This window comes from Alnus glutinosa, chromosome 5 (genome assembly GCF_958979055.1).
Source record: "Alnus glutinosa chromosome 5, dhAlnGlut1.1, whole genome shotgun sequence".
Taxonomy (NCBI): Eukaryota; Viridiplantae; Streptophyta; class Magnoliopsida; order Fagales; family Betulaceae; genus Alnus; species Alnus glutinosa.
Window position 1 is genome coordinate 11,471,015 of NC_084890.1, and position 24,955 is coordinate 11,495,969.

At 35.1% G+C, this 24,955-nt stretch overlaps 1 protein-coding gene across 2 annotated transcripts; it reads right to left on the minus strand.

The window, feature by feature from the left end:
- Positions 1 to 14,722: 14,722 nt before the first annotated feature.
- On the minus strand, positions 14,723 to 21,501 carry LOC133868498 (rhamnogalacturonate lyase B-like). Of its 2 annotated transcripts, none has more exons than XM_062305406.1 (15): positions 21,274 to 21,501; positions 19,588 to 19,657; positions 19,244 to 19,365; positions 19,035 to 19,088; positions 18,733 to 18,855; positions 18,510 to 18,629; positions 18,107 to 18,413; positions 17,717 to 17,872; positions 17,514 to 17,620; positions 16,968 to 17,058; positions 16,725 to 16,866; positions 15,951 to 16,107; positions 15,747 to 15,863; positions 15,330 to 15,456; positions 14,723 to 15,071 (listed from the first exon to the last, which is right to left on the minus strand). In XM_062305406.1, exons 1-15 carry the CDS (start codon positions 21,405 to 21,407, stop codon positions 14,832 to 14,834), a joined length of 2,067 nt encoding a protein of 688 aa, XP_062161390.1. In that variant the 5' UTR covers positions 21,408 to 21,501; the 3' UTR covers positions 14,723 to 14,831. The 2 variants fall into 2 exon arrangements, with proteins under 2 accessions (XP_062161390.1, XP_062161388.1); XM_062305404.1 differs by having other exon boundaries at positions 19,588 to 19,660.
- Positions 21,502 to 24,955: the final 3,454 nt, after the last annotated feature.

The window sequence follows — 24,955 nt, forward strand, 5'->3', positions numbered from 1 at the left end:
TAGCCCCTTGTAATTTGACACTTGGCGAAATGCCAATATTCTTTTCTGATATTTCCAACTAGGATCAATGAAGTGTCCAATGATGCACATGTAATTCATATTTTGAATCGAAGTCCACATGTTTGTGGTCAAACAAACCCTTTGACCAGTTTTCGAAAACTTGATCTTCATTGTGTCCTTAGTCTGCATATACAACTTGACACAGTCCTTCATCAATGTATAGCGAGAAGGAAGCTTAAATCGAGGCTCAAGAACCTTGCACAATTTCTTAAACCCCATCCTATCCACAGTTGAAAAGGGCATTTTATCCATAATAATCATCTCACAAAGAGTCTCCCTAATGATTTTTTCAGAGTACTTCGTAATCATTAGATTCTTACAACTACCACCATCACTCTGACTTTGCACAGACTCAAAAGTGAACTTAGATTGAGATATATCTGGATTAGCTAGTATGTTCTTATACTGTTAGCATGCTTTGACATGGTAAAACATGTTAGAGGTGTCATTGTTCTTTCCATGACATTTATACTCAAGCCCACAAGAATTACAGTGTGCCACAGGTTTATCTTGAGGACTTTTTGGTTCCCTAGTAAAATGTTTCCACACTGCAGATGTTTTCCTAACATTTCTTTTTCTTTTGTTCCTAAGGAGTGGTGATCGTCCACCACGACCAGCCCTTCTAATCTCTTGAGTATCCGTCTCCAACTCATCAGAATCATCATCAACATCAATGTTTTCTTCAATATCTATTGAATTATTAATAAGAGGAGATAGATAACAAGAAGCAACTGCTGATGTCGTAGGTGCAGGTGTAGGTGTACTAGTACTAATAACCAAAGGTGTAGGTGCATCCATCTAGATTATGAAATTAAAGGCAAAGATAACTTAGATAAAGGCAATTTAGGCAAAGGATGAAAACATGCACATTTCAAAAAGTTAAAAAATAGATATACTCATTTTCCAAATTTAAGCTCAATTTTTTATTTATAATTAGCCTGATTTATTACGGCAAAAAGATATTCCAAAGTTGGTCTAACATAGGACAAGATCGATCTAAAGCAGGAACTGGAGAAATATAATTCAAAATGATTCTTAAAAGAGAATTGTAATAGAGGAAACATATAATCTTGATCCAGTACAAAAAATATAACATCATCATCCACAGGGAAAGAATGATCATATTTGATATTCCATAATTCCAATTTCCAAAGCAAAAAAGACCTGACATGAAAGGAGTAGAAAATTAAGTTGCGCCTAATACCCCAATAACCAATACAACTTAATTCTCTATCAACCTTGCGAGTCTACCTCCTATAGCTTGTCACCGTGCAAGTCATAACATATTAGAGTGTGTATCATGCAAATAGGTTACAACACTAACAAGTGGAAATAAACAACAATCCAAATTATGAATTATCCAAGATGTTCTGCACAGTCCACGGACCACAGGTCCACAACCCTTAAACCCAAAATCCACAAAGAACACTCAACAAAATTACACTAGTATTCAATTACAAAAAACACATACAAATAAGAGTTAAGAAATAATATACCTGGGGTTGGATCGTTGGGCTTCTAGCTTCTTGTTCAGTTGTTCTGCTTTTTGACATTTTTGTTCTGCTTCTTGTTAAAGTGCAAATGTGCAATTATGGTTGTTTCAAAAAAAAATTAAAAAATGATTCATTAATGCCGCATGATTTAGCATGAAGGATTGAGGCTAACTGTAATTGGCTAAGACAGTAAGACTAAGACTCTAAGAGAGAGTTAGAGAGAGAGAGAGAGAGAGAGCTACCAGACAGTTTTCGAGGGGGAGGGGACGGCAGCGGTCCACGGCTTGCGCCGAGTCTTCCAGAGTCCAGACTTCCAGGCCTTAGGGTTCAGTTAGTTGAGGAGTGAAGAATGAGGAGGGGGGTAGGGGAAGGCAAGGAGGCGACAACAGGCCTTGGTTGCATTAGCCGTTGGTAGAGTCAGCCGGTTAGGGTTAGGGTTCAACTGTTCAAGCGATTCGGAAAAAGGAGAGGATGGGTAGGACTAGGGCGCAGCAGGTGGGGACTGGGGAGGCGGTTGGGGTGGGCTGGAGTTGTGGCAATTGCCGAATGGTTTAGGTCAAGTGTGAAGCGATGAATATATAATCTCACAAAACGGCGTTGTTTCAAGTATGACAAAACGACTCCATTTTGACTTTTTTGAAAGAAAAAAAAGAAAAGAAAAGATGAAACGAAACGACGTCGTTTCGTTATCAATAAAACGACTTCGTTTCATTTTCGACGGTTCGGTTCGGTAATTCGGTTAAAATTACAACTGAACCGCTTACCGAACCAACTTTTGGTTAAAAATTCTCTACCGACTACCGAACCGAATTTTGTCGATGTCGGTTCGGTTGCGGTTCGGTTGACGGTAGGCGGATAATTTGCCCACCCCTAATTGAAGGGTCGTACGACCCTTCAACCAATGCCTTTTTTATTAAAAAAAAAAAAAGAAAGAAGTGAGGTGGTGCACATCTGTGGCCCCTCAGGAAGAAAAGAAAAGAGGCAGAATGCCTCACTCGGACAGAACAAAACAAAGAAAAAAAAAAGAAGAAGAAGAAGAAGAAAAGAAAGGAGTAAGCCTCTAGTCCCACAAGAAGAAAAATTGCGATCTACGAAGATCCAACGGTCGGATCTTCAATCCGTTTTCGAATACGTGATCCTTGCACTTGAATCTACGTTCTTACCGATTGTTTTAAGGTAAAACACTAAACTCATGATTTTGTGATTTTTGGGTAAAATCCTAAATATGAGTTTAATCATCTATATTCTTTAGGTATTTGAGCTTATTAGAGCTTACTTGAGGCTACCCAAACTTTGGGTTGAAATTTGGTGAATTTGAGTAAGCTTTTCCTCAAGCCCTAGTTTTTGGGTAATTGATATTTGTGGAATTTTATGAGATTAATCCTTAGTAAATACCAATGAGTTAGTAATATTGTTATTGGGGTTAAGTTTGAGGAAACCCTAATTTAATGGATTAGATTAATTTAGGGTTTTTAATTGTTTAAAAACTAGATTGTTAATTTGTGGGCTAATTGTGGTGATAGTGATAATTTATCCCAAATTAACCATGGGTTTGGTAAAAAATAAATATTTGTGGGGTTAAGTTTTAATATTAGTAATTTGTATAAAATTGAGGTTTTATTTATAAGCCTAGGGATATTGTTAAGTATGAGTTTAGGCAATTAATGGGTAAAATAGTCCTTGAGCGTTTCAAAGTGAAAATTAGTGTAATTATTGGATGGAAACTAAATGGATACAATATGTTATGCACAACGGCACCTTGTGGATTGAGCCTAGGACTTGTTAGTGTTGGTGTGCAAGCAGTCAGGTGATATTTTACTCACTGGTAAACTATTATTTATAGATTTGCAAAATATATATGTTGTTTTATAAATCCGAACCAACTGTATGTTGAATATATATGTTTTGGTTGATTTGAGTACTTTAGAGTATGTTCAAATATATCAATGATAGTTTCAGAATCTAGTATTGTGTGTTGCATGATTTGGATGAAGTATTGAATTGCTTAGCAAAAAGTATGATTTAACATCATGATACAGTAAGCCAATACTTATTGGTCAAGCACAGAGTATAGAACATGTAGCATAGAGCATAAAGCATACAGTAACCCAGCAATAACCCAGTAACAGCTTAGTTCAGCAGTTTAACAGCAGCACATCAGCATGCATAGCATTTATAGCATGATTTAAATTGTGTGATGTTTTCATGATATAGAATATTGTAGTTTTTATGCTAGACGTATTAATATGCCTAAGATTTTTAATGGCAAAGAGCTTAAGTATATTGCTATCGTCTAGTTGCATGATTTAAGAACATTGAGCTTGGACGTATAAAAGTATTGTCATTGTTTGGTATGAGTAATACAGTGTCCTGAAAGTAGGTAGATGGATTGTCATAGACATAAAGTTGTAATGCCCTAGGATTCGGTGTTAACCATATTCGGAAAATGATAGTAAGCTCGTACTAAAGAACGAGATTGCATGTTTTAAGCTTGGTGTACTTGGATGTGATGCTATTGGTTCGGATATCAGTGTGACTTGGGAGTAGGTAGATGGATTGTTGTGGTACATTAGTAAGAAGTGCTTGGATATCTGAGTTTTACTCTAGTAACCGCATGGACAACTATATGCCATAGACATGAAGTTGTAATGCCCTGAGGTACGGTGATATCACAGTTAATAATGTTAGATCTCTGTGCATTTGAGCTACCAACATAAAAGTATTATTGTAGGTAGTTGTATACGTAGTTGCTTCCAAGCCATTGGAACTTCTACATATGAGTCCAACTACATAGTATGTTTTAAATGTTTTCTAATAGTTGGAGTTTGCTATATCAATTATGGGTGTTTTCAAACAAAAGTTTATAAATTGGTAGCTGTTATAGTTTACGCGAGACTAAAAAGGAAAAAGTTGGTTCTTTGCGAAAACTTAGTTAGTTTAATATCACTGAGGTCTCGGTATTATATACTGAGGCGGTGAACTCATCATTTCACCTATACGGATGTGGCAAACCCCCACAACCGTATAGATGATGTCCCTTTGACTGCAGGTACACTTGATTTAGAGGAGGACCCCGTAGCTACGTATTTGGGATATTACGATTGAAGCACACCGCGACAGTCATGTTGAGTTGGACTATGGAGTTCACTCTTTTGGGGTATTTTGTATATGGCTAGTGATGTAGGTGTCACATATTCTTTTGTGTAGCCATTCTTTTGTATTAGTAGATAATTGTAAGTGTTAATTTGTAATTGGCCGCATTCTGTTGGACAAAATCACTTATATGTAAAGATGCTTTTTAACAGGGATTCCACTATTTAGAGTACTTCAAGAAGATTCTGCGCAAATTACAAGTCAGAAAATGCGGTTCCCTGTCAGCCGTCCGGACGATGTGTCATCCCATCCGGACGCCCAGCTGTCCAAAGCTACAGACGTTCGGACGACGTGTCATACCGTCCGGACGCTCCTCAGACTAAAGCATCATCCGTCCGGACGACATGGATTCCCGTTCGGACCCTCCTCTGTATCTAGAAGCTTCTGTTCCAGCTTGCATCCATCCAGGCGTTTCAATAGCCCGTCCGGACGACTCTCAGTGTTCGACCAAGCTTCAGATTTTCTTTCCAAAATCAATTATGGGAAGATTGCTACAACCGTCCGGACGACGTGGATTTCCGTCTGGACGCGCTACTCATTAAGGCAAGTTCGCAATTCAAACTCAACTGTCCAGACGCGCGTTCAACAGGTATGGAAATTGCATGTAGCAGATCACCCGTCCGGACGGCCATCCTCTTGGTCTGGACTCGTGAAGCCTTTATAAGGAAATTACTTGCAGCAGACGTGCGACCGTTCGGAATTTTTGGTTGTCCGAACGGTCGCACGTCCGCTGCAAGTAATTTCCTTATAAAGGCTTCGCAAGTCCAAACCATGAAAGATTTTCAGCGAAAATCTTGCAGTTGTCCGTCTGAACGGCCCATGCCCACCGTCCGGATGGCGCCCAACTTTATCAAGCCAGACGCTCATTTGAGCCCTCAGCCTATAAATAGAAGCCCATGTGCTTGAGAATTGCAAGAATTTGGTACTGAATTCCACTAGTGCTTAGAGAGTTATTTTGTGAGGTTATTGAGCTGATTTGTTCTCTCCAAAGCTGTTGTTGTGTGTGTTGTTGCTGCGCTTAAACTGAAGTCTATCTTAGGGGTTGGCCTTAAGGTAAATGATTCCATTGAAGACCCCTTAAGATAGGAGACCTGGTTGGGAGGCGTTCGTGTTAGGCTACACGTTAGAGAGCAAGGTACGACCACTGCATCAGGGGTATGTGAGTGCTACTATCTTGTATCTAGCCTTATCTTCTGAATAGTAGATATCCTAGGTTTGGCTGCCCTGGAGTGGTTTTTCTCATCTTGAGTTTCCACTTCGTTAACAAAAATCCTTGTATTATTTATTTTCCGCATTGTTAATTTTTGTTAACACTTTGCACACACACACACACACACACACTTGTGTTTATTTTAGAAGTCAATTTCTATTTTTCAGTAAGCCTTAAACAGTTAGACAGATATATGGCGCTTTTGTATGGACCACATGTATTTTTAGATATGCTTTCCGTTATGAGTTGTAGTGTTATGATTATTCCGCTGTTAGATATTACTCTGAATATCAGGTACATGATATGGAGCATGTACATATGTTGGCTGAGCGACACGTAGTCATTCCACTGTAAGGATCCATTTATGTATGTTTTCAAAAAAAAAAAAAAAAAAAAAGGAGTCGTCACATGAACAGTTTGTATGCCTTGCTTGGTAACATCAGCATCCCTAGATTCTTCATAAATGGAGCCATTGAATCTTCCTGATATGATGCAACAAAACAATTAGTAATTCTCTTTTACCATTACTAAATTAATTCACAGCGAGCAGCTAAATGCAACAACTTGCATGGTTTAAAAGAAGGATTTAATTGCTCCATAGAACCCTGAATCCAGATAAATATAGGACCAGATTTAGGATATGTATGCCCAATGAAAGGAAAGCCATTGGGATATCAATAATATCTCAATGCAAATAGATGAAATGGAATTGCAGAAACATTGGTAAAGAGCATTAATAATAGAAAGAGAAAAAATTACTAGTTACCAGTTTCTTTATAAGATAAAAGTAAGACCCCCAATCCAAAGAGAGAGAGATCATGAAGAAAAAATACTTACCAATTGACACTACTGAGGTATCGCCACAACTAAGTTCAACATCCATAACTTTATTCTCATAAGACTCAACCGAACTAACAGAATCAGGGGATGGTGTGTCACCAGGGTTACAAGCACAAGCATCTATCTCTTCCTCTTTTCTTCATAAAAGAGTTAGACCCTTTGACACCATTTGGGGCTGGGAGTAAAATCTTGGTTCTACAATTCAATACCATATCATTATCAACATCGAGTTGATGGGATAACAGTACCTTGCTTGAATCTTTATTTCCAGAGGGGATTATATATAAAATCTCATGCTAGATTTGCTTCTCTCTAACAAGAATTTTTTTTATACAAACTTCTGGCTCTACGATCATCCCATTGATCCCAATTTCCACATTTTTCTCCAAAGATAAATCAATATGCATGCCCTTAACAACTTCTACAGAAGATGAGTGTAGCAAATGATCTACTCTGCAAGGTACCTCTTCAATATGCTCTTCATCAATACCAACCGTTGAATTTTCATAAGTCGTGGCCTTGGTATGTCTTGCTCAAGAAAGCAATTGAGTATAAGATAGATGGCATCACTTGGAGCAGACTTTAAGTAAGAAGAGCTAAACTAAAAATGGTTTAAAAATGCAACGGGATGGAAACTACACGACATGACACATCCAAATTAGAACACAATTTAACCGTCTGAAAGATCACTAAAATGTTTGAGCGTTACTTACAAAATAACTCTTTTAGTATTACTTTATCATAAGTATCCTTTTGAAAAATTAAAGAGAGCCTAACAATCAGGAGACAACTTGTCAATTATGCAGAATTAAATGAACTAGGACCCAAATATTTCATAATTCAAACTGATAGCAAATTAATACACATTTGAATAGAATAATGCTTGGAGGTTATTAAGATTTAGATTTTTAGGAAGCACGATGAATAGACCATTTTCATTCAATAGAATGCGAAAAATCAACCACCACACGTAATATAGGGTCTTAAAAAGTTTAAAGATGGAAATAAAAAATAGCAACTGACCCATGATCTCATCCACCTCCAAAAACATGGCTTCAAACTTATGGATCATGTTTCGAACCCAAGCAATCTCTTCATATTTGTTCTCCATATTGAACACAAATAATCATGCTAAAATCCACATTTTAGATACAGATCAAAGTTTTAATTTGTTTACCTTCTACCGAGAGGGTTATTCTACAACCATTCAGATTAATGACTACTCAACAAACACAAAAAACATATTTGCCAGATTTTGGATTGCTGGACCATATGCTAAGAAATATGAAAAATGACAAACACAAAGCAGATATGATCCAACCAAGTGAATGTAACATTTACTTATCTTTTCAAGAAGGGTAGAAAACAAATTTGCATAATATGTTTTGCCAACTAAAATTAAATGTAAAAATTACATATAACATAGGCACTAGCTGGCCAACCACTGCGTAAATTAAAAATGTTGGAACTAAACCGAATAATAAAAAATACACAACATGATTAAACTTTGGCCTCAATATTATCAGTATAGTCAAATGATATTGGTTTCCTGTTGCAAACTCTCTCAGTAAAAGAAAACAATAAAAGATTTATATCAAGTGTTAAAATCAAATAAATTTTGGAACCTTTGAAGTGTGATCAAATTCTGAGATTGGGCCAAAAACCAACCTAGTTACTTCTTGCAACATTTAAGCCAAAATTCTTCACTTATAGGAGCTTTCCAACAGCCCTATAACATTACCAAAACAAAGATAAATAAAGCAATCATCACATTTCAACTCTAAGACCCTAAGTATCGATCATGCTTTTCAGAATCAATTAAAATCCCGATTTTGGAAACTTATTCATACTAACCTAAAAAATGATTCAAAGACAGATGTGATAACGTTCCACGTGATGATCACTAAGAGACATTGGTAGTATTGTTAGCTTTAGTTATTATCTTTAGGTATAGTTGTTTTGTCTATCCTTATTTTCCATGTTATTCAACGTGGGTAATTTACTTGTAAGTAGGCTTGGCAATTTTTGACACGACCTCCGAATCCGGCATGAACACGATACGAAAATATAGGTTTGGGTTTGGCATTATCGGGTTACGGTCATAATCGGGTCAACCCAATTATGACCCGATTCCATTAAAAAAAAAAAAAGTGATGAATTAGTGAAGAGAGACCAAACCCGTATAACCCGTGAACACGACTATGACCCACACGCCTTTTGAGTTTTGCCCTTTTCATCACTTTCAGATTTCAGTCTTTCAGTTTGCCTCGAACCTTCAAAACCTTCAACTGCATCGGCAAGGCCACAATCTGCCATGGAAGCTTAAGCAAAGAACAAGCACCGAAATCAGGAAGCGGGTCTATGTTTGCCCCAAAACTTCCGTCGAACCCACCGATGATCAGCTCTTGTTTGGTCTCCTTGCCTCTCTAGTCTACTCGGCTCTTCAGGTCATACGGGTTTGGCCTCTCTTCACCGGAAATCTCTGGCTCTGAAGGCGTCGTTTCATAGGGATTTGGGTCTTCAACCGCCAGCGTCGTTTCTGACTTCACCGGCCAACGACCCAGCCCTCTGATCCGACTCACTCTCTCAACTGATCTCTTTCACACGATCTCACAGTGTTTCTCTCATGATTTCCCCCCTCTCTTAGCTACACTCGGAAGCTTCAGTTCTTCTTTAGAGTTCAGAGAATCAAATGAAGTAAACGGGTTACCCGGGTCGTGTTCAAGCAACTCGGTTGGCAATCAGGTTGTGTTCGGGTTTAAGGATCCAACCCAATTAATAACCGGGTCGGGTTCATGTTGGACCCGATTATATAATCGGGTCTGTCGGGTTGACACGAACCTGACCCGCCGACCCGAATTGCCAAGCCTACTTGTATGTGTGGTTTCCTTGTTATTTACGTGGGTAATTATCTTTCGTAAGCTTAGTTTAAGGCAAGTGATCGAGACTCGAGAGGAGGGTTAATTATTGAGAATTGTAATCAAACATTTGTCTTGTGCTTTATCTTCATCCCAAATTAGATTTACTTGTGGTCTCTCTCCTACCTGAAAGAAGTTCATTATCTATCTATTTCTATTCAATTAGTAGTGAGTTCCTATCAAGATGCTTTCACGAAAGCCAAGGATTTTATCACCAAACTAGAAAATTGACAAGTACATTAGAATCTAGCTTCAACCCTTTGTTATCCACCATTAACATAAGTTTGATTGTCAGATGTTGAGTCCTTTAAATTGAAACCTTGTCAATTATTATAACTTAACAAAACAGCTGGCTAAGTTGGGGAAATTCATCCAATAACCAGAAACCGAAACAACATTAAATATAGAGAAAACAAAAGAACATAACATAAGACACTAAACTCTTAAATTGTTTTTGTCCTCTGACCCTCACTTTTCTCAGTGACCAAGCATGGGGAGTGTGAATTAATGGGGAGACAAGAAACCTATGAGTCAAAGCTACCCAAACTCTAATGATTAACTATCAAAAGCACCCCTAGAAATACCATGAACCAGCAAAATACCTAATTCAATAAGCTCTTTAAAGGCAACACAAACTATGACCATATAACAATAAGTAAACCTTAAGTTCATATGATCAACATGCCAAAACGATTTTAAAGTCACTCCAAGTTATTAAAAGTTAACAAAAGTGAGAGACCCAAATGTCATACAAAAACATAAAAACCATGAATTTGATCACTTATAAGTTTCAAGAATCGACACCCATGAGCAAAAACCATGACAAATCAAAGAGTTTGAGGAAACCCAATTCGTTAGATGCTCCACAAACCATAAAAAGATGATAATGGAAAAAAAAAAAAAAAAAAAAAATGAAAGAGAGCTTTGGACAGCCCAAGGAGTTCATGTTATGTTAATGTATTGTGTAAGATGACAAACATTTAAGTTCAAGTGGTATTGTACTGCTATTGAATGAACTTATGATGTTAGTTTGGACCACACATAACCTAAAATTATTCACATACATGGGTAAAAATAGATTTGGAACCTAGAAAGATAGAAATCTTGAAAAACTTTTAAGTCCCCCATAAAATGAGTTCATTTGCAATGGACGAATATGATTGGTTTGCAACAAAAATCGCTTTAGTCGAAGCATAGTCGATGATTCAGTCAATCGAAATCATAATCAAATAGGTCGAAGCTCGTTAGATACATTGGTCAACCTATTTGTTACATATTATTATACTGTCGATACATTGATTGACCTATTTGGTAAGATCTAAAGAGGTCAAATGAATTGTTCAATTAACGATCAAAATGTCAATTAACTTATAGCATGAAAAATAGTCTCAAATCTATTTGGATCGAAAACATAGTTTATGGAGATTTGATTGCTGTTACTGATTGGTGGGCCAAGCGCTAATGTGTTCAACTGTGCCACATGGATTTGTTATTTTCTCACTGCATTTTTTGAATTTCTTGTGATGCCTATAAATTCATCCTTACCCTAAGATAGACTTGAAACCTCTATGACATTTCTAATTTAAATTTTTTAGGAAAAAAAGTGTAACATCCCCTAAGCCTAGAGCAGTCCTTAGGTAAGCCCAATGTGATGGGCTTTGAATAAGCAGGCTCGTTTAGTTGGGCCTATATTAGTTTAGAGAATGGATCAAAAACCTAATAAACAATTAGTTAAAAATTTTATTTTGTAAATTTGTTTCAAAAATAGCATGTGGCTTAATGGTTTCCCGATCTCTCCACACCTCGTTGCTGCCCTCTAGTCCTCCTTGTGACTCCCACGCACAGGCGTGTGCCACCGACATGCCCGTCAATTATCTCCTTCCTTTTCACACCTTCCACAAGTACTGTTGTCGTTTGGGTTGCTTGTTGCTTTTTTTGTTGTTTTCTCTGTATTTCTATTTTTGTTGTGTTTTGTGGAATTTAGTCTTCATGCTCTTAAGTTGTATTACTTGCTAGTGGCGACTTTTCTACCTGACATTTATTTGCCGGTTTTGCTTGATGTGATCTAGCCTTTTTTTCGGTGGCTCCAATCCAACTCTTTCAGTGCATGTCCTATAGATGTGTTCCTTGCGAGGGTTCGGAAAGGGTTGAGGGACCTTTCTAGGTTCGAGCCCTCTCTGGAGCCCTTTACATTTTCTCTGCTTGTAGCCCTTTGTGGTCGCATCTGTTCAGTTTATGGGCCTGCTCATTTATTTGACACATTCTCGCTTGCTCTTGGTTATTTGCTCACCGCACTGTTTTTCGGTTGTTTAGGGGCCTTTGTTTGGGTTGCCCACCCATTTTTTGCTTTTCTTCTATTGCATATCTCATCATTTCCGTCTCTCATATTTAATAAAAAATAAATAAATAAACATATCTTCTTGTACATAGGGGCGGAGGGGGTCGAGAGGGGTTAAATGCTCCCCTCAACCTCCAAATATTTTTCTTACCGTAGTAAAAAATCTCTCGAATGCCCTCATTACCAACCCTCAGCTACAGATCAGGGGAAATTGACATACACTCATCACACATTAGGGCAAACGACTCAAGCAACACCGAGACTTTTTTTTTTTTTTTTTTGTGCCACAGTTACAACGTTTCAAGCTTTTAGGTTTAGGTTAGATAAAAAGTGAGAAGAAGAAGATGACAAGATGTCCCTTTATTAAACGCATCGTTTAAATAACTTTTTTTTGTTTGGCTATTTGTGGACCATATGTAGGCAATAAGACTAAATAACCCTCCGTTCTTTTCATGCTTTAGTGGGCTTAGAAAAAAAAAATGCATAAGTGGGCCAACTTTAAAAACAAAAGCCTATATACTTACAAAAAGAAAACGCGTCAGTATCAACGTGTTAGTCCAAACCACTTAACTCTTATAATAGCAGCACAACACAGCACAGTTAAAAACCTATTAGGACATGTTAGACACCTATCTTCTATATAATTAAGTTTTAAATTCACCATTGGATTTGTGAGACCCAATGTGGTTCTTAAAAATCTAATTGTATATTTGAAAATGAGCTGGGTAGGGGATAGATTTGTATAATTTTCCAAACCTATATGCTTGCACATTGTTTTGTGGTTTCCTTTACAGCACACTTGCTTGCCAACTAGAGGAATCTCTGGTTCATAACTATACATGTAGACACAACTCAATTTCCTTAAAAATAAATAACTAAAAATTTAAAAATCAAAAGCACTTTTAGCAAATTAGATATTAAATGAACATTACTAGAAATTGGTTATCAAGGTTTAACTTTTTATTTAGGGAAAATTACAATTTAGCCCCCTAAACTACCAATCGTTTTACGGATAGCCCCTCCGAATTACCAACGCTTGGACTTTGGTCCTCCAAACTACCAATGCCTTTGAAAAAAGTTTATTTTGGCGAAATATGCTTATAATACTCCTGCCACATGTCATTTTACAATTAAAAAATTAAAAAAATTAAAAACTAAAAAAAAATCTAAATTTTTTTTTTTTTTTTTTTTTTTAAAGAATAGAAAGTAGGTGTTTGGGAGTGGTAGCCACCCTCTTTGGGGAGGGGGGGTGGCTTGCGAGCCACCCTCAGACATGGTGCCCCCTAGGGTGGCTGTGCGCTAACCCCCGACCCTTGAGGGTCGCTTTCTGGCCACCTTTGAGGGTGGCTCGCAGGCCATCCCCCTCCCCAAGCGGTGGCAGCCTCCCCCAAACACCCATCTTCTTTATTTTTATTTTTTTGAAAAATTACAATTTAGCCCTCCAAACTATCAGCTATTTTGCAAGTAACCCAACTAACTGTCAAAACTTGGACTCTAGCTCCCAAAACTACAAAAAAGTTTTAAAAATGCCAATTTTGTCGAAATATACCCTATAATACTTCTGTCACATGTCATTTTCAATTAAAAAAAATTAAAAAACTAAAATTTTATTTTTTATTTTATTTTCTTAAAAAAAATAAAATGGATTTTTTTCGAGCCACCCCCAAAAACCAGTTTTTTTTTTTTTTTAAAAAAAAAAAATTAATTTTTTTAGATTTTTTAATTGAAAAATGACACGTGGCAGGGGTATTATAGGCATATTTTGACAAAAATAGGTATTTTTAAAACTTTTTGGTAGTTTGAGGGGCCAGAGTTCAAGTGTTGGCAATTTGTGGAGCTACTTGCAAAACGGCTGACAGTTTGAGGAGCTAAATTGTAATTTTCATTTTTTTTTTAAAAAAATAAAAATAATATATATATATATATATATATATATATATATATATATTAGTTTTTAAATTTTTAATTTTTTTTTTTAGTTTAAAATTTTTAATTGAAAAATGACACGTGACAAGGGTATTATGAGCATATTTCTCTAAAATTGGACTTTTACAAAGGCATTGGTATTTTGGGGGGTAAGAGTCTAAGCGTTGGTAGTTTGGGGACTATCCGTAAAACAACTGGTAGTTTGGGGGACTATATTGTAATCTTTCATTTTAGTTATTTTTAGCAATGTTGAGTAACAAGCTGATGCACGACAAAAGAATCTTGGAGAATAAGAAGAGAGAAATGGGAAGAAGAAATAGATTGAGTCACTCAATCCAAAGAGAAAATAGAATTTGGTAGTCTCGTCATTGAGAATAAGAGATAAAGGAATTTGGTGGAGTCACACACCAAAAAAGAAGATGAGTCACATCTCAAACAAGATCTGTTTAATTATTTATCAATTCTAATATGTCTCAATTGGAGTACAATAGTTCACTTCAATAGACTAAATGACTAAACCAAACCCTAATTTAACTAATTTTGGGTCAAACCCATCATTGAATTACAAAATAACAAACTCTTATAAATGAAATAAGACATAAAATTAACCACTACTAACTAATGGAATTAAAATAAAATTACATGACCCAATAAACTTGTCTTGCCCCGCATCACAAGGTTTCTTATGGTTTCATTGCAAATGGCAATAAAACTAGGGGTATTTGAAAGATGAAAAAGATGGAGGGGGACATATTTGAAATTAGGTAGGAATTGGAATAGTATAACCACAAAAATATCATTTCATTTTTGAACTAAAAAATCAAGGTTTTTGTTCTTTTAGCTACATACAATTGTACATGATAAATCAATTTGACTATGTGTTCCCAAGATGATCAAGCTCCTGGAGGCCCTTCTAGTCGAAGGTAGTCATACATGACTCCTTGAAAAGTGTATCCACTTCTTGATTGTCTGAGATAGATTGTGTTGCTTCCTTCATGGAATAGATTGCTTGTTACATCAATGCTGTAAAGCCAATACAACCCGTGGATTCCATGCCTCGCGATGGCATTGTCCCTTCCTATGAGTCCTGTTGAAAAGTGAGCAACTTTGGCGCTTGCGTCGTTGAATCGAACCTTGCAATCAAATCATGATCATAACTCCATAAGCAAAATATTAAACAAAAAGTAACCTAGTTGGTTGACTCAGTATAGCAATCCGAATCCAATGCAATAACCCAGTCCCATGTGAGATTAGAGGCGGGTCCTATATGTTTGAACAGTCAAAACACATGTTCGAGCAAGTGGGACCTATTCCCTACTTTCACACAAGTTGTCCTATTACAGTGCAATAAAAGCAACCTATTGAATTCGATTGGGATCCGTGTTTTATACCTGTATTTCGGCTGTACTAGCTGATGCCAAGGCCAACTGGAGTGTGTAATTTCCGTTCTTGTTTGCATTAACAAGTTCAAATTTGATCTGCCATGTTGTTGATTCATATGTCTCATTGTTTACATTCCTGTAATGCAATATTAGAAGCAAGAATTACGATAAACGAAATTGTTAAATCATCACTTGTCCCAAAAGCTTAAGCTCATAGGAAGATGTAAATTTAATCATTTAATCAATACTTTAACAGAAATAAAGGAGGCATGCCTACGAGGCTTAGTTCAATGGTCGACTCATTTGGTTAATATCACGAAATTGGCTATTTGAATTCTCAATACTCAACCAATACACAGTTATGTCGAGCATGGTTGTGTAAATAAAAAGGAGGGATGCCGATAGAGGTGAAACAAATGTATATACCTGTTAACATGAGCGAAGAACCAATCTTTACGATAATCGCTGACATTAATGGTGTAGATGAGATCCTGGTCATGATATAAATCTGTATATCGGTCCCACAAGCCATATTGTCTGAACCTGCCAGTTTAAATGATTCAAAACTAAGCAATAAAATTTAATTAATTAGAATTGCAACAACAATTTGTGATTGATGGTGAGACTAACTTTTCTGTGTGATTGTTGTACAATCGGTTACTGAGCGTTGGATATGGGTCTGGTACATAGAATTCTGAGGCGGTGCGGTCAGGGATGCCGATTTCCCATAGGGTTGGACCATGTCTCGGAGGCTCATACACAAGGGCTCCCAATTTTACTTCCCAACCTGCAATTGGATGTCAAAAATAGCAATTGTAAAAAACACACTTAAGTGTTTAGTAAAATCGTTGTTTGGCTTTTAAAATTGCAGGTTACCTTTTTAAATTTCCAATTACCTACAATTTGAAAACATAAATTTTTCTACATTTTTAAATTGCAATTTTTTTTCGTAAAACGTAAACGATACATTTTCCGTGATATGGGTTAAAATCGAACTTTTTATCTACAAAATCGCAGTTCTAAACGCACTTTTAAAGTATGACCTATATGCCACGTGATTTGACGATGCAACCAACCTTTATATATTTGGAAATGTTTGGGATACTACGAATTTTATTGCAATTTCTTTACAAACTGATGTGATAAGTCATATTTTTTAGTTTAATTCTTTCATCAATTATGAATTATTATGTTAGTTTATAAAAAAATAAAAAATAAAAAAAATGGCATGTAGTAGAAGCTGTATTAGCCTTAACAACACTAGATTAATTTTACTATAATATTATTGATTCGTTTTCTCATGGTAAAAGAAGTAGACTTGTCTCTTGGATCTAGGTTGTCAAATGCTAGGGTTTGGTCTTTTAAATTAGCAATATATAACATATGCTCAATTTATAAGCTTACCTGCTTTAATAGTAACCATGGTGTCATTTTTGTAATCCCCAATAAAACCAGGGACCCATGCGTACAAATTATAGTCCCCGGGTCGGACGTTTTTAATTACGAAACGTCCCTCATTGTCAGCTTGCGTCCAGAATTGATACCCCTAAAAGAAATTAAACACAATTTATAGCTAATCAGTCCCTGATTATCAACATTTATAATTAATTGAAATCCAAAAAAACGAAATTATGTATGCGAAAATACCTTGCTTTCTCTTTGCCATGACCCCACCTCTCCAGGAGTTGCCAAACCAACATAAGCAGATCCCCCCCAAATTAATTTCTTGCTGATGTACCTGATAAAAAGAAAGATAATTAGCAAAATCATGCATAATAATGTGTAATTAAAAAGGCTCCGACTTGTGTCTAATTTCAATTTGAATTGAAATACGTGTCTTTTGTGCTATATTATAAAACACGTGTTTCAGTCGTAACAAATCTAAATGGTTTCAACTAGAACTAGACCGAAAGTAAACCTGTCATCATGCAAGTAGAATAGGGACATACCCGTCGCGGTCTCTTGTGTTATATTATAAAACACGTGTTTCAGTCCTAACAAATCTAAATAGTTTCAACTAGAACTAGACCGAAAGTAAACCCGTCAACATGCAAGTAGAATACGGACATACCCGTCGCGGTCTCTTGTGTTATATTATAAAACACGTGTTTCAGTCCTAACAAATCTAAATGGTTTCAACTAGAACTAGACCGAGATTAAGCCCGTCGCCATGCAAGTAGAATAGGGACATACCCGTCGCGGACTAGCAGTTGACCCGTCACTGTTCCACGTTGATCAACAGAAGGGAAATCGCTTGATTGAGTGAAATTATATGGCCAGCTATCAACCTCAACAAGCATCTAATAAAAAACAATTGTGAGTTATTTCATAATTTAGCTGAAATTCGAAGAAAAAAAATTATATATGCCTCAATTTAATCATATATATATATATACCTGCTCTTTAGCGTCTACCCACAGCTTTTGGGAATCGTTTTCACTAGAAACTGAATTAAGATACACAAATATGGGGCCAAACACTTTTTTCCACGCCTCTCCTTCTTCAAATTTCATCTCCAAGTCTTTTCCAGAATAATGAGTGCTCATAAACATCTGAATGTGGATAACAAATTAGAACGTTGACTATTATATTAATTATAAAAGAAAAAAAAATTATGAAATAAAATAAATATCTTTAAACTTATTTAATTTTTTTTGGTAGAGAATCGTCAAAGGCACGGGGCAAAATTTTCTTTGTATAAACGTAAACGGGTATGATTGCGTTGACGTGGCGTGGTGGTATGACGTGTGTGATGAATGATGATGCGTATGGAGAGGTGGACTTACAGAGAGGGCAGTGGGACCGACATGAGAGGTGAGTTCTTGCTTGGTGGGCCCAGCTGAACGAAACTCTTCGCTGGGAGTTATGATCCAGAATCCAACGGGCGGGTCGGGGGAGATCCAGCCATGGACTTTGTTGTCTTTGACCTCCGACGAGTACTGGTACTTGTCGTCCACCTCTCCTCTAACTTTAGGATTGGTTGTGTTGGTCAAAAGAACAGCCTCTGGGTAGGCCAGGGGCCGACTGTTTTCGCGGTCCTGCTGCGTTGGCATGATCCTCTGCTTATCGTCTGATAGCGCCATGTAGTGAAATCTGACCATTCATTTTTCAAATATAATTAGTATGATTAATTATTTTAAAATCCATTTTTATTTTGTATAAATAATGAAATGAACATCTTTTATTTACTTGTCCTTTTTGAGCTTGAAAACAGCCCTAATTTGACCCAAATCCACCTTCGGCCATCCTTGAAGGCGCTCGAATATTGCGTACGTATGAAATCCCGAAATGCCACGCCGCAATATATACCTACAAAATTAAATATGTAATTCTATATTAGAATTAATTACCACCAGTTAATAATTAATTAATTAGTTCCAAAATTGATTAAGGAAAAGACTTGCACATTTACCTTCTGTCTACGTTTAAGGGAACACCTCCTTTTCCTTTGGACGAAACGCTCCATGTCTTGCTAAACGAAAGCTCTACTTTGTCCTTGTGATCAGTTATAATCGTAAAGTTTGTTCCTGCCATTCTGCAAATAAATTCATATACATATTTTAGTACGGAAAAAAAACACATTTTGAATGCGTTAAGTAACTTTTTATTACTTAAAAAACGTTACATCGATCAATAAATATAAAATAAAGATGAAAAATAACATTATTTAATTCATAGGTGTAATGATAAAAGGGTAGGAGAGAATTGAATTACCTCTCAACAATACCCTCGCGACCATCTGGCTGATTCCAGACTACGTCCCAATAGCTGGAGGTGTTTGATTTTGCCAAAGAAAGAATACATAATAAGTAATATATATGGGAAAATCTAAAAGCAAGATTTAATTAATTAAGTATATATCCAGGCAAAAAATGATCACTTTAAAAGCAATTAGTGAATGATTTGAAGCTATATATACGTACCCCCTATCATCTCTTTCATTATGATCCTCAAGTAAATTACTGATACCATTGTACTTTATTCCCAAGACATCACCCTCCGGTCTCGACAATATGACTTGCACGAGGCCATTATCCACCACCACCTGAAAATTATGTAATTTTTATCTAATCATGATTAGTGTATAGAGATATTTATATATAATAACATTTTAAGATTGAAAAAAAAAGAAAAAAGAAAAAAGTGTGGGTATAATGAAATAGGAATAGTTAAAATAGAAATGCTATAGTAATTCTGTTATATATACATAATTATATGCGTGTGGGGGCGGCGGGGATTATGATAACATTAGAAAATGCATTTTTACCTGCTGATGGCTGGTATACAGCTTCACGTCACGAAATTCTTGGTCTTTGACGTTCGATGATAGAATTCTCCTGCTATATTATATATATATAAAAAAAAAATTGTCAACAAAAATATACTGAAATTTAATTAGTAAAAAAAAAAAGCAATGTTAATAATAACTCAATAATATAACCCCAACAGGTTGGTTCAACTAATAAGGGTCTTGAATTTAGTGGGTCATCGGGTTTAAGGTTCAAAATTTTTTTAGTGCAGACAATTTTTTGAGGTCTTGCACCCTTTAAAAGGGACACTTTACATGAGTTCAGAATTTACCCACAAAAATAGGTATTTTTAGAGGTTTTCCATCATAAAAAAATAAAAATAAAAAATAAAAAAAGAAAAGAAAAGAAAGAAGGAAAAACTCTAATAATATGTAATCACTGCGTGTACGTTGTAATATGCATGCATGAGATCGAGAGAGAGGGTGTGGTTTTTCCTGACTCCTGTCATATTTTCCCGCTAGTCCTGCGCCGTGATTTGCGGGGTGTTGGACCGGGACGCAAACGGCTTCTGGAAAGATCGAATTAACGAAGGACCCGGCCTTATTGGGTTGGTTATTGTGTTTGGTCGTCAAAGTGGAAAAGAAGTCAATAGACGTAAAATACTAAAATTGTTGCCCCCGATCTAGTTACAGGAAATATTGACCTAATTATAATATTAATTTGAGATGATCTAATTATAATCTAACTGCCCTCCTCTAATTAATGTAACACTTGTGCAACAAATTAACTGACAAAGGACCAACCGACTAATTGTCTAGACTAAGTATATATATATATATATATATATATATATATATATATATATATATATATATATATATATATATATATATATATATATATATGATCTTACTAATTAATTCATTGCTTCAAGATCCTTTTAATGTTTTTTTTTTTGGAAAATCAAATAATTCAGTATTTATCAAATTAATTCACTTTTATCAATAATTATAACATTTTAAAAGCACTAAACATTGAGGTAATAGAATTTAAATTATTGGGATTAAAAATTTAAAAAAAAATCTATCTTAAAGAGAGTACTCTAACTCTAAGAACTCTAACTTTTCTTTGACCAATAAAATTCTTTTACATTTTATTGATAGGCTAATGACAGCCCCAACATACCGCTGTTGTACTTTCTGTGAGTAAAAAGTAAAAGTGTTAACAAACAAATCATAAAATATTTAAAATTATTTTTATTTGTATATCGCATCAAAACATGCACCTTTTTAATAAAGCACAAAAAGACACTCTAAATTTTATTTTTTTTATCAAAGGAACCCATATTTTTATAGCAAAGAAGATACATATATAAGCAATATTCCGAGACGTACTGTTTGTTATATTTCTAAAAAAAAAAAAAAAAAAAAAAAAAAAAAACAAAAAACAAAAAAGGCAAAAGAAGAAACATATATAAAAAGAACACAAGAATTCGAAAACTGTTTGTTATATGCTAAAGATGATGAGTCGTCCGCTCTGTACGTCTCCCGCCACCGGTTTCTATATATGGCTCTCAGACATCTGAAAACTAATACAGATACCGTCGGACCTCTCTCTCTCTCGATCTCTTCTTTAATGTTGTTTTTGGCGATGGAAGCAGGTTTTAGTAAATAGAGGGGATCGAGCAAAAGAAGAGGAGGAACCTAAGTGGGGTCTTCTCAGAACAATCAACGAGGAGGAAGTAGACCAGCAAATTCACTCCTAAGCACCCAAGAAGCGAACACCAATGCCTACTCCAGTTTACATTCTCCATCTTTACCTGAAAATCAAATCTCATAAAAAAAAAAAAAAGGAAAAACACAAGGAGTTGTAGTGTAGTAGTGTTTTTATGATGAAGCTAGCTAGAACTCGAACTCGAACAAATGCTTTAATTTGGAAAGAGCAATGGAATAGATGGAAATTGCTGTCCTTTAAATAACTTCTGAAAAGGAAGGCACTGTTTGGAACCTTGATCTTGATAGCCAGTCGTTATTGACTTTAATTTTATTATATATATTTTATGCATCAAAGTGAACGAAATGCTAATAACCCCGCTTTGCTTTCTCGGTGCGACTTTAGGGGCAGGTCCAGTACGCTTTGAAACTACAAAGAAGCGTATATAATTTAATCCTTCAAAGAGTGTATAATGCATGTAGCGTGGAAGGAAACCACAGTACTATGTGCCAAACTTTTGACAATTTTAGGAGTTTCATATGGAAATTTGTTTGGTGTTGACGAATATGAATTGAAAACTATTTCCTACGACGCAGGCCAGAGGTCATGCAGTTGTACCAAAATTTGACAAACTTGACACCTGGTGCAGTTCTAGTTTGAAACATTAAACCAGCTGGTCCAAGGTTAATGGCGGATTTTCTTTTTTGGTGTTCCGGTATCACTAAAAGTGTTATGTATTCGTTTTTAAGCACGTGAAAAATACATATTTTTTTTTAATATGTAGTATGTGAGATTGATTTTTTAATAACATTAATAATAATAATAATAATAATAAAATGTTTCTCCCATACTCAAAAGTTACGACACTTTTAAAGATTGGGCTAGAGAAATTTCCACGATCTAATTGGTAGGAAATTTTTATTCATTTTATAAGGGTTTTGTTAAAAAATTAATAAAAGATAGGATAGAAATTTCAACCACTCTTGAAAAAATTGTCAAAAACATTAATTGAAGATTTGGTAATCAACATAGAATACCTTATTGAAACTTTGGATCATAAATCATATTTGATGGGGAAAAAAAAGGGAAAAAATAGAAGGTAAAACTCAATCAGTTAACTTTTGTATGTTTTTTTCATGTATAAGAGCACTAGAAGCAACTTTCCTTTGATTTTTCTTAAATTTAGATAACAAAATTATTTTTTGCTTCCCTATCCAAATATACTTTATGATAACTTTCCTTGTTTTTCTCTATATTACTATTAAAATATTATTTCTTTACAAAATACGTGATCTCTACCTATCTTAACATTGTTTGCAAAATTTCTACACAATTCCTAATAAAAGACAAAAGGATTAGAGAGAAGAGAGGAGAGAGATATTTTATGTTAAAATAATGTATAAGGAAGCTAAAGTACTATTTAATACATTAGGTAGCACATTAGCATTCCAATATTTAGGGAAGCAATATGGAAGCTACTATAGGTGAATTTTTGCATTTTTTATTTTTAAAGATTATCTTTATATTTAAGAAAGGAAAAAAGTTATATAATAAGCTGTTGCTAATGCTCTAAGTCCTCATAAGTTCCTATGAGTCTCTTTCTCATCATAGATGGATCCTCAATTTTTTTATATACAATTTGATTAATTTTTTATTCAAGTTGAATTAAATAATGGAATTGACTGGTTGAACTTGTAGGTCATGTCTATGAATAAGAAGAAAGAGACAGTAGTTTAAAATAAGATCAATGGGATGATAACTAAATGAGACTTGTTACAAGTATATTTTCTTTTTGTATATCTTCTATACATCTTCTTATCTTTCTTTCTTTCCTTTTTTATTTATTTATTTATTTTAATAAATAAAAAAAAATCAACAATTAAATCTGTTGGACCTATATATATGAGAGACATATAAATCCGCTCATATAGATCCTACAGAACTAATTATTGATTTAGAAAAGAGAGGTATAAAAAATATACAAGAAATTAATATAAAAAAGACAATTTCTCAAACTAAATAGATATATATAAGTAGACCAAAATGCAATATGATTTACGTTTTAAACATGGAAAAGGCCGCCGGTAATGCCGGCGTCAAGCATTCTTTCCATATGTTCTTTGGGTTGAATGGTGTTAAACGTTCGTTAACCCAGGCAACCGTTTTCAACTAGCTAGGAAACCGTTATCTTCAACAGTAAGGTTTGAACCCGTTAATACCGCCATGACCGACGAAAAGAAGTGTATGAATTGAATAACGTACCTACTGTGAAACCCTACCGCAGCAATTTAATTACCAAAGGAAGCCAAACCTGACTTTATTACTTGGTAGAATTAATAAAAAAAATTAAGAAAAGACTTGTGACTTTCCACGGTCTTGACATACGCAAAGAATAAAGGATACCTTTCCTTGACAATAATTTAATAAATGGGAAAAATACACTTAATTCATACTTTATTTACACTTGACCCAAAAATACTATTCGCTGGTTTTTTGTTGGAACCTTCACTAGCCATTTAATTTTGGTGTAATGGTCGTTAAAATGCCACACGTGATACACATGTACAATTTTTTTTGTTTGAAATGCAAAAAATACTATGATTTTAGGAGCAAAGCATTTGTCATTCAAATAATAATAATAATAATAATAAACAAAAATGAGCGAGAAATGAGGGTAGCCGAACCAATTACATGGTTGATCCGCCACCCTAGGTTGGTTTGTTCATCCCAAAGGGGTGGTTGGCCACGTATCATCAGAGGCGAATTAGGTGTTGTCACTGATAACGTATCATTAGCAATGTCAAGTCGGTTAAGACTCTTACGTTATTTGCGACGACTTTAATTAATTATAAGTGGCGACGAATGTTGTGGCAGATAATGATACATTTATGTCGTCGTTGATAACCTTTATCGATGGGACAACAACGACGACTTATTAGTGATGACTAGTCGTCACTAAAAGTCATTAGCGATGACTTTTGGACTTTTAGCGACAACTTTTTTGTCGTTGCTAAATATCAAATTTCTTGTAGTGCACCCCACTTTTAATTTATTTATTTATTTTTTAAAGGGTATTTGGACATTTCACATAAAAAAAAAAAAAGAAAAAAAATTACATGAGAAACTACGGTGTAAGTCACATCATGCGCAAGTTTCTGTCAATTTTAATGGATAAATGCAATATCAGTCTTTGTGGTTGGCCTAAATTACAAATACTTTATTTCGTATCAAAGTAAATTCAAAGATCCCTAAGGTATGCCAAAAAAACAATTTAGTCACAGGAATCAAATTCTATTAAAATATTTGACGGATTCTGTTAGGTGCCATGTCAGCGCCAATAAAATGACAACACGTGTTACTCTTAATAAAAAATATAAATATATTAAAAATATACATTTATAAATCTAAAAAAAAATTAAGTTTTTTTAGAAAAAGAAAAGAGAAAAAATGATAGGGGTGTCTGCCCATGGTTTTTTCCTTTTTTCTTTTTAGATTTTTTTTTTTTAAAAAAAAAATTTATTAAGGATTTTTTTTTTTTCATTAGGGGGCTAGTGTCGCAATCTAAAATTTGGAAGTAGGGAGACATTGTCAATTGAGTGATAGCTTGAGGGGAGTACGTAGATCGACTTTTCCCTAGTTTATAATTAAGTTATATATCTGCAAATGACTTCT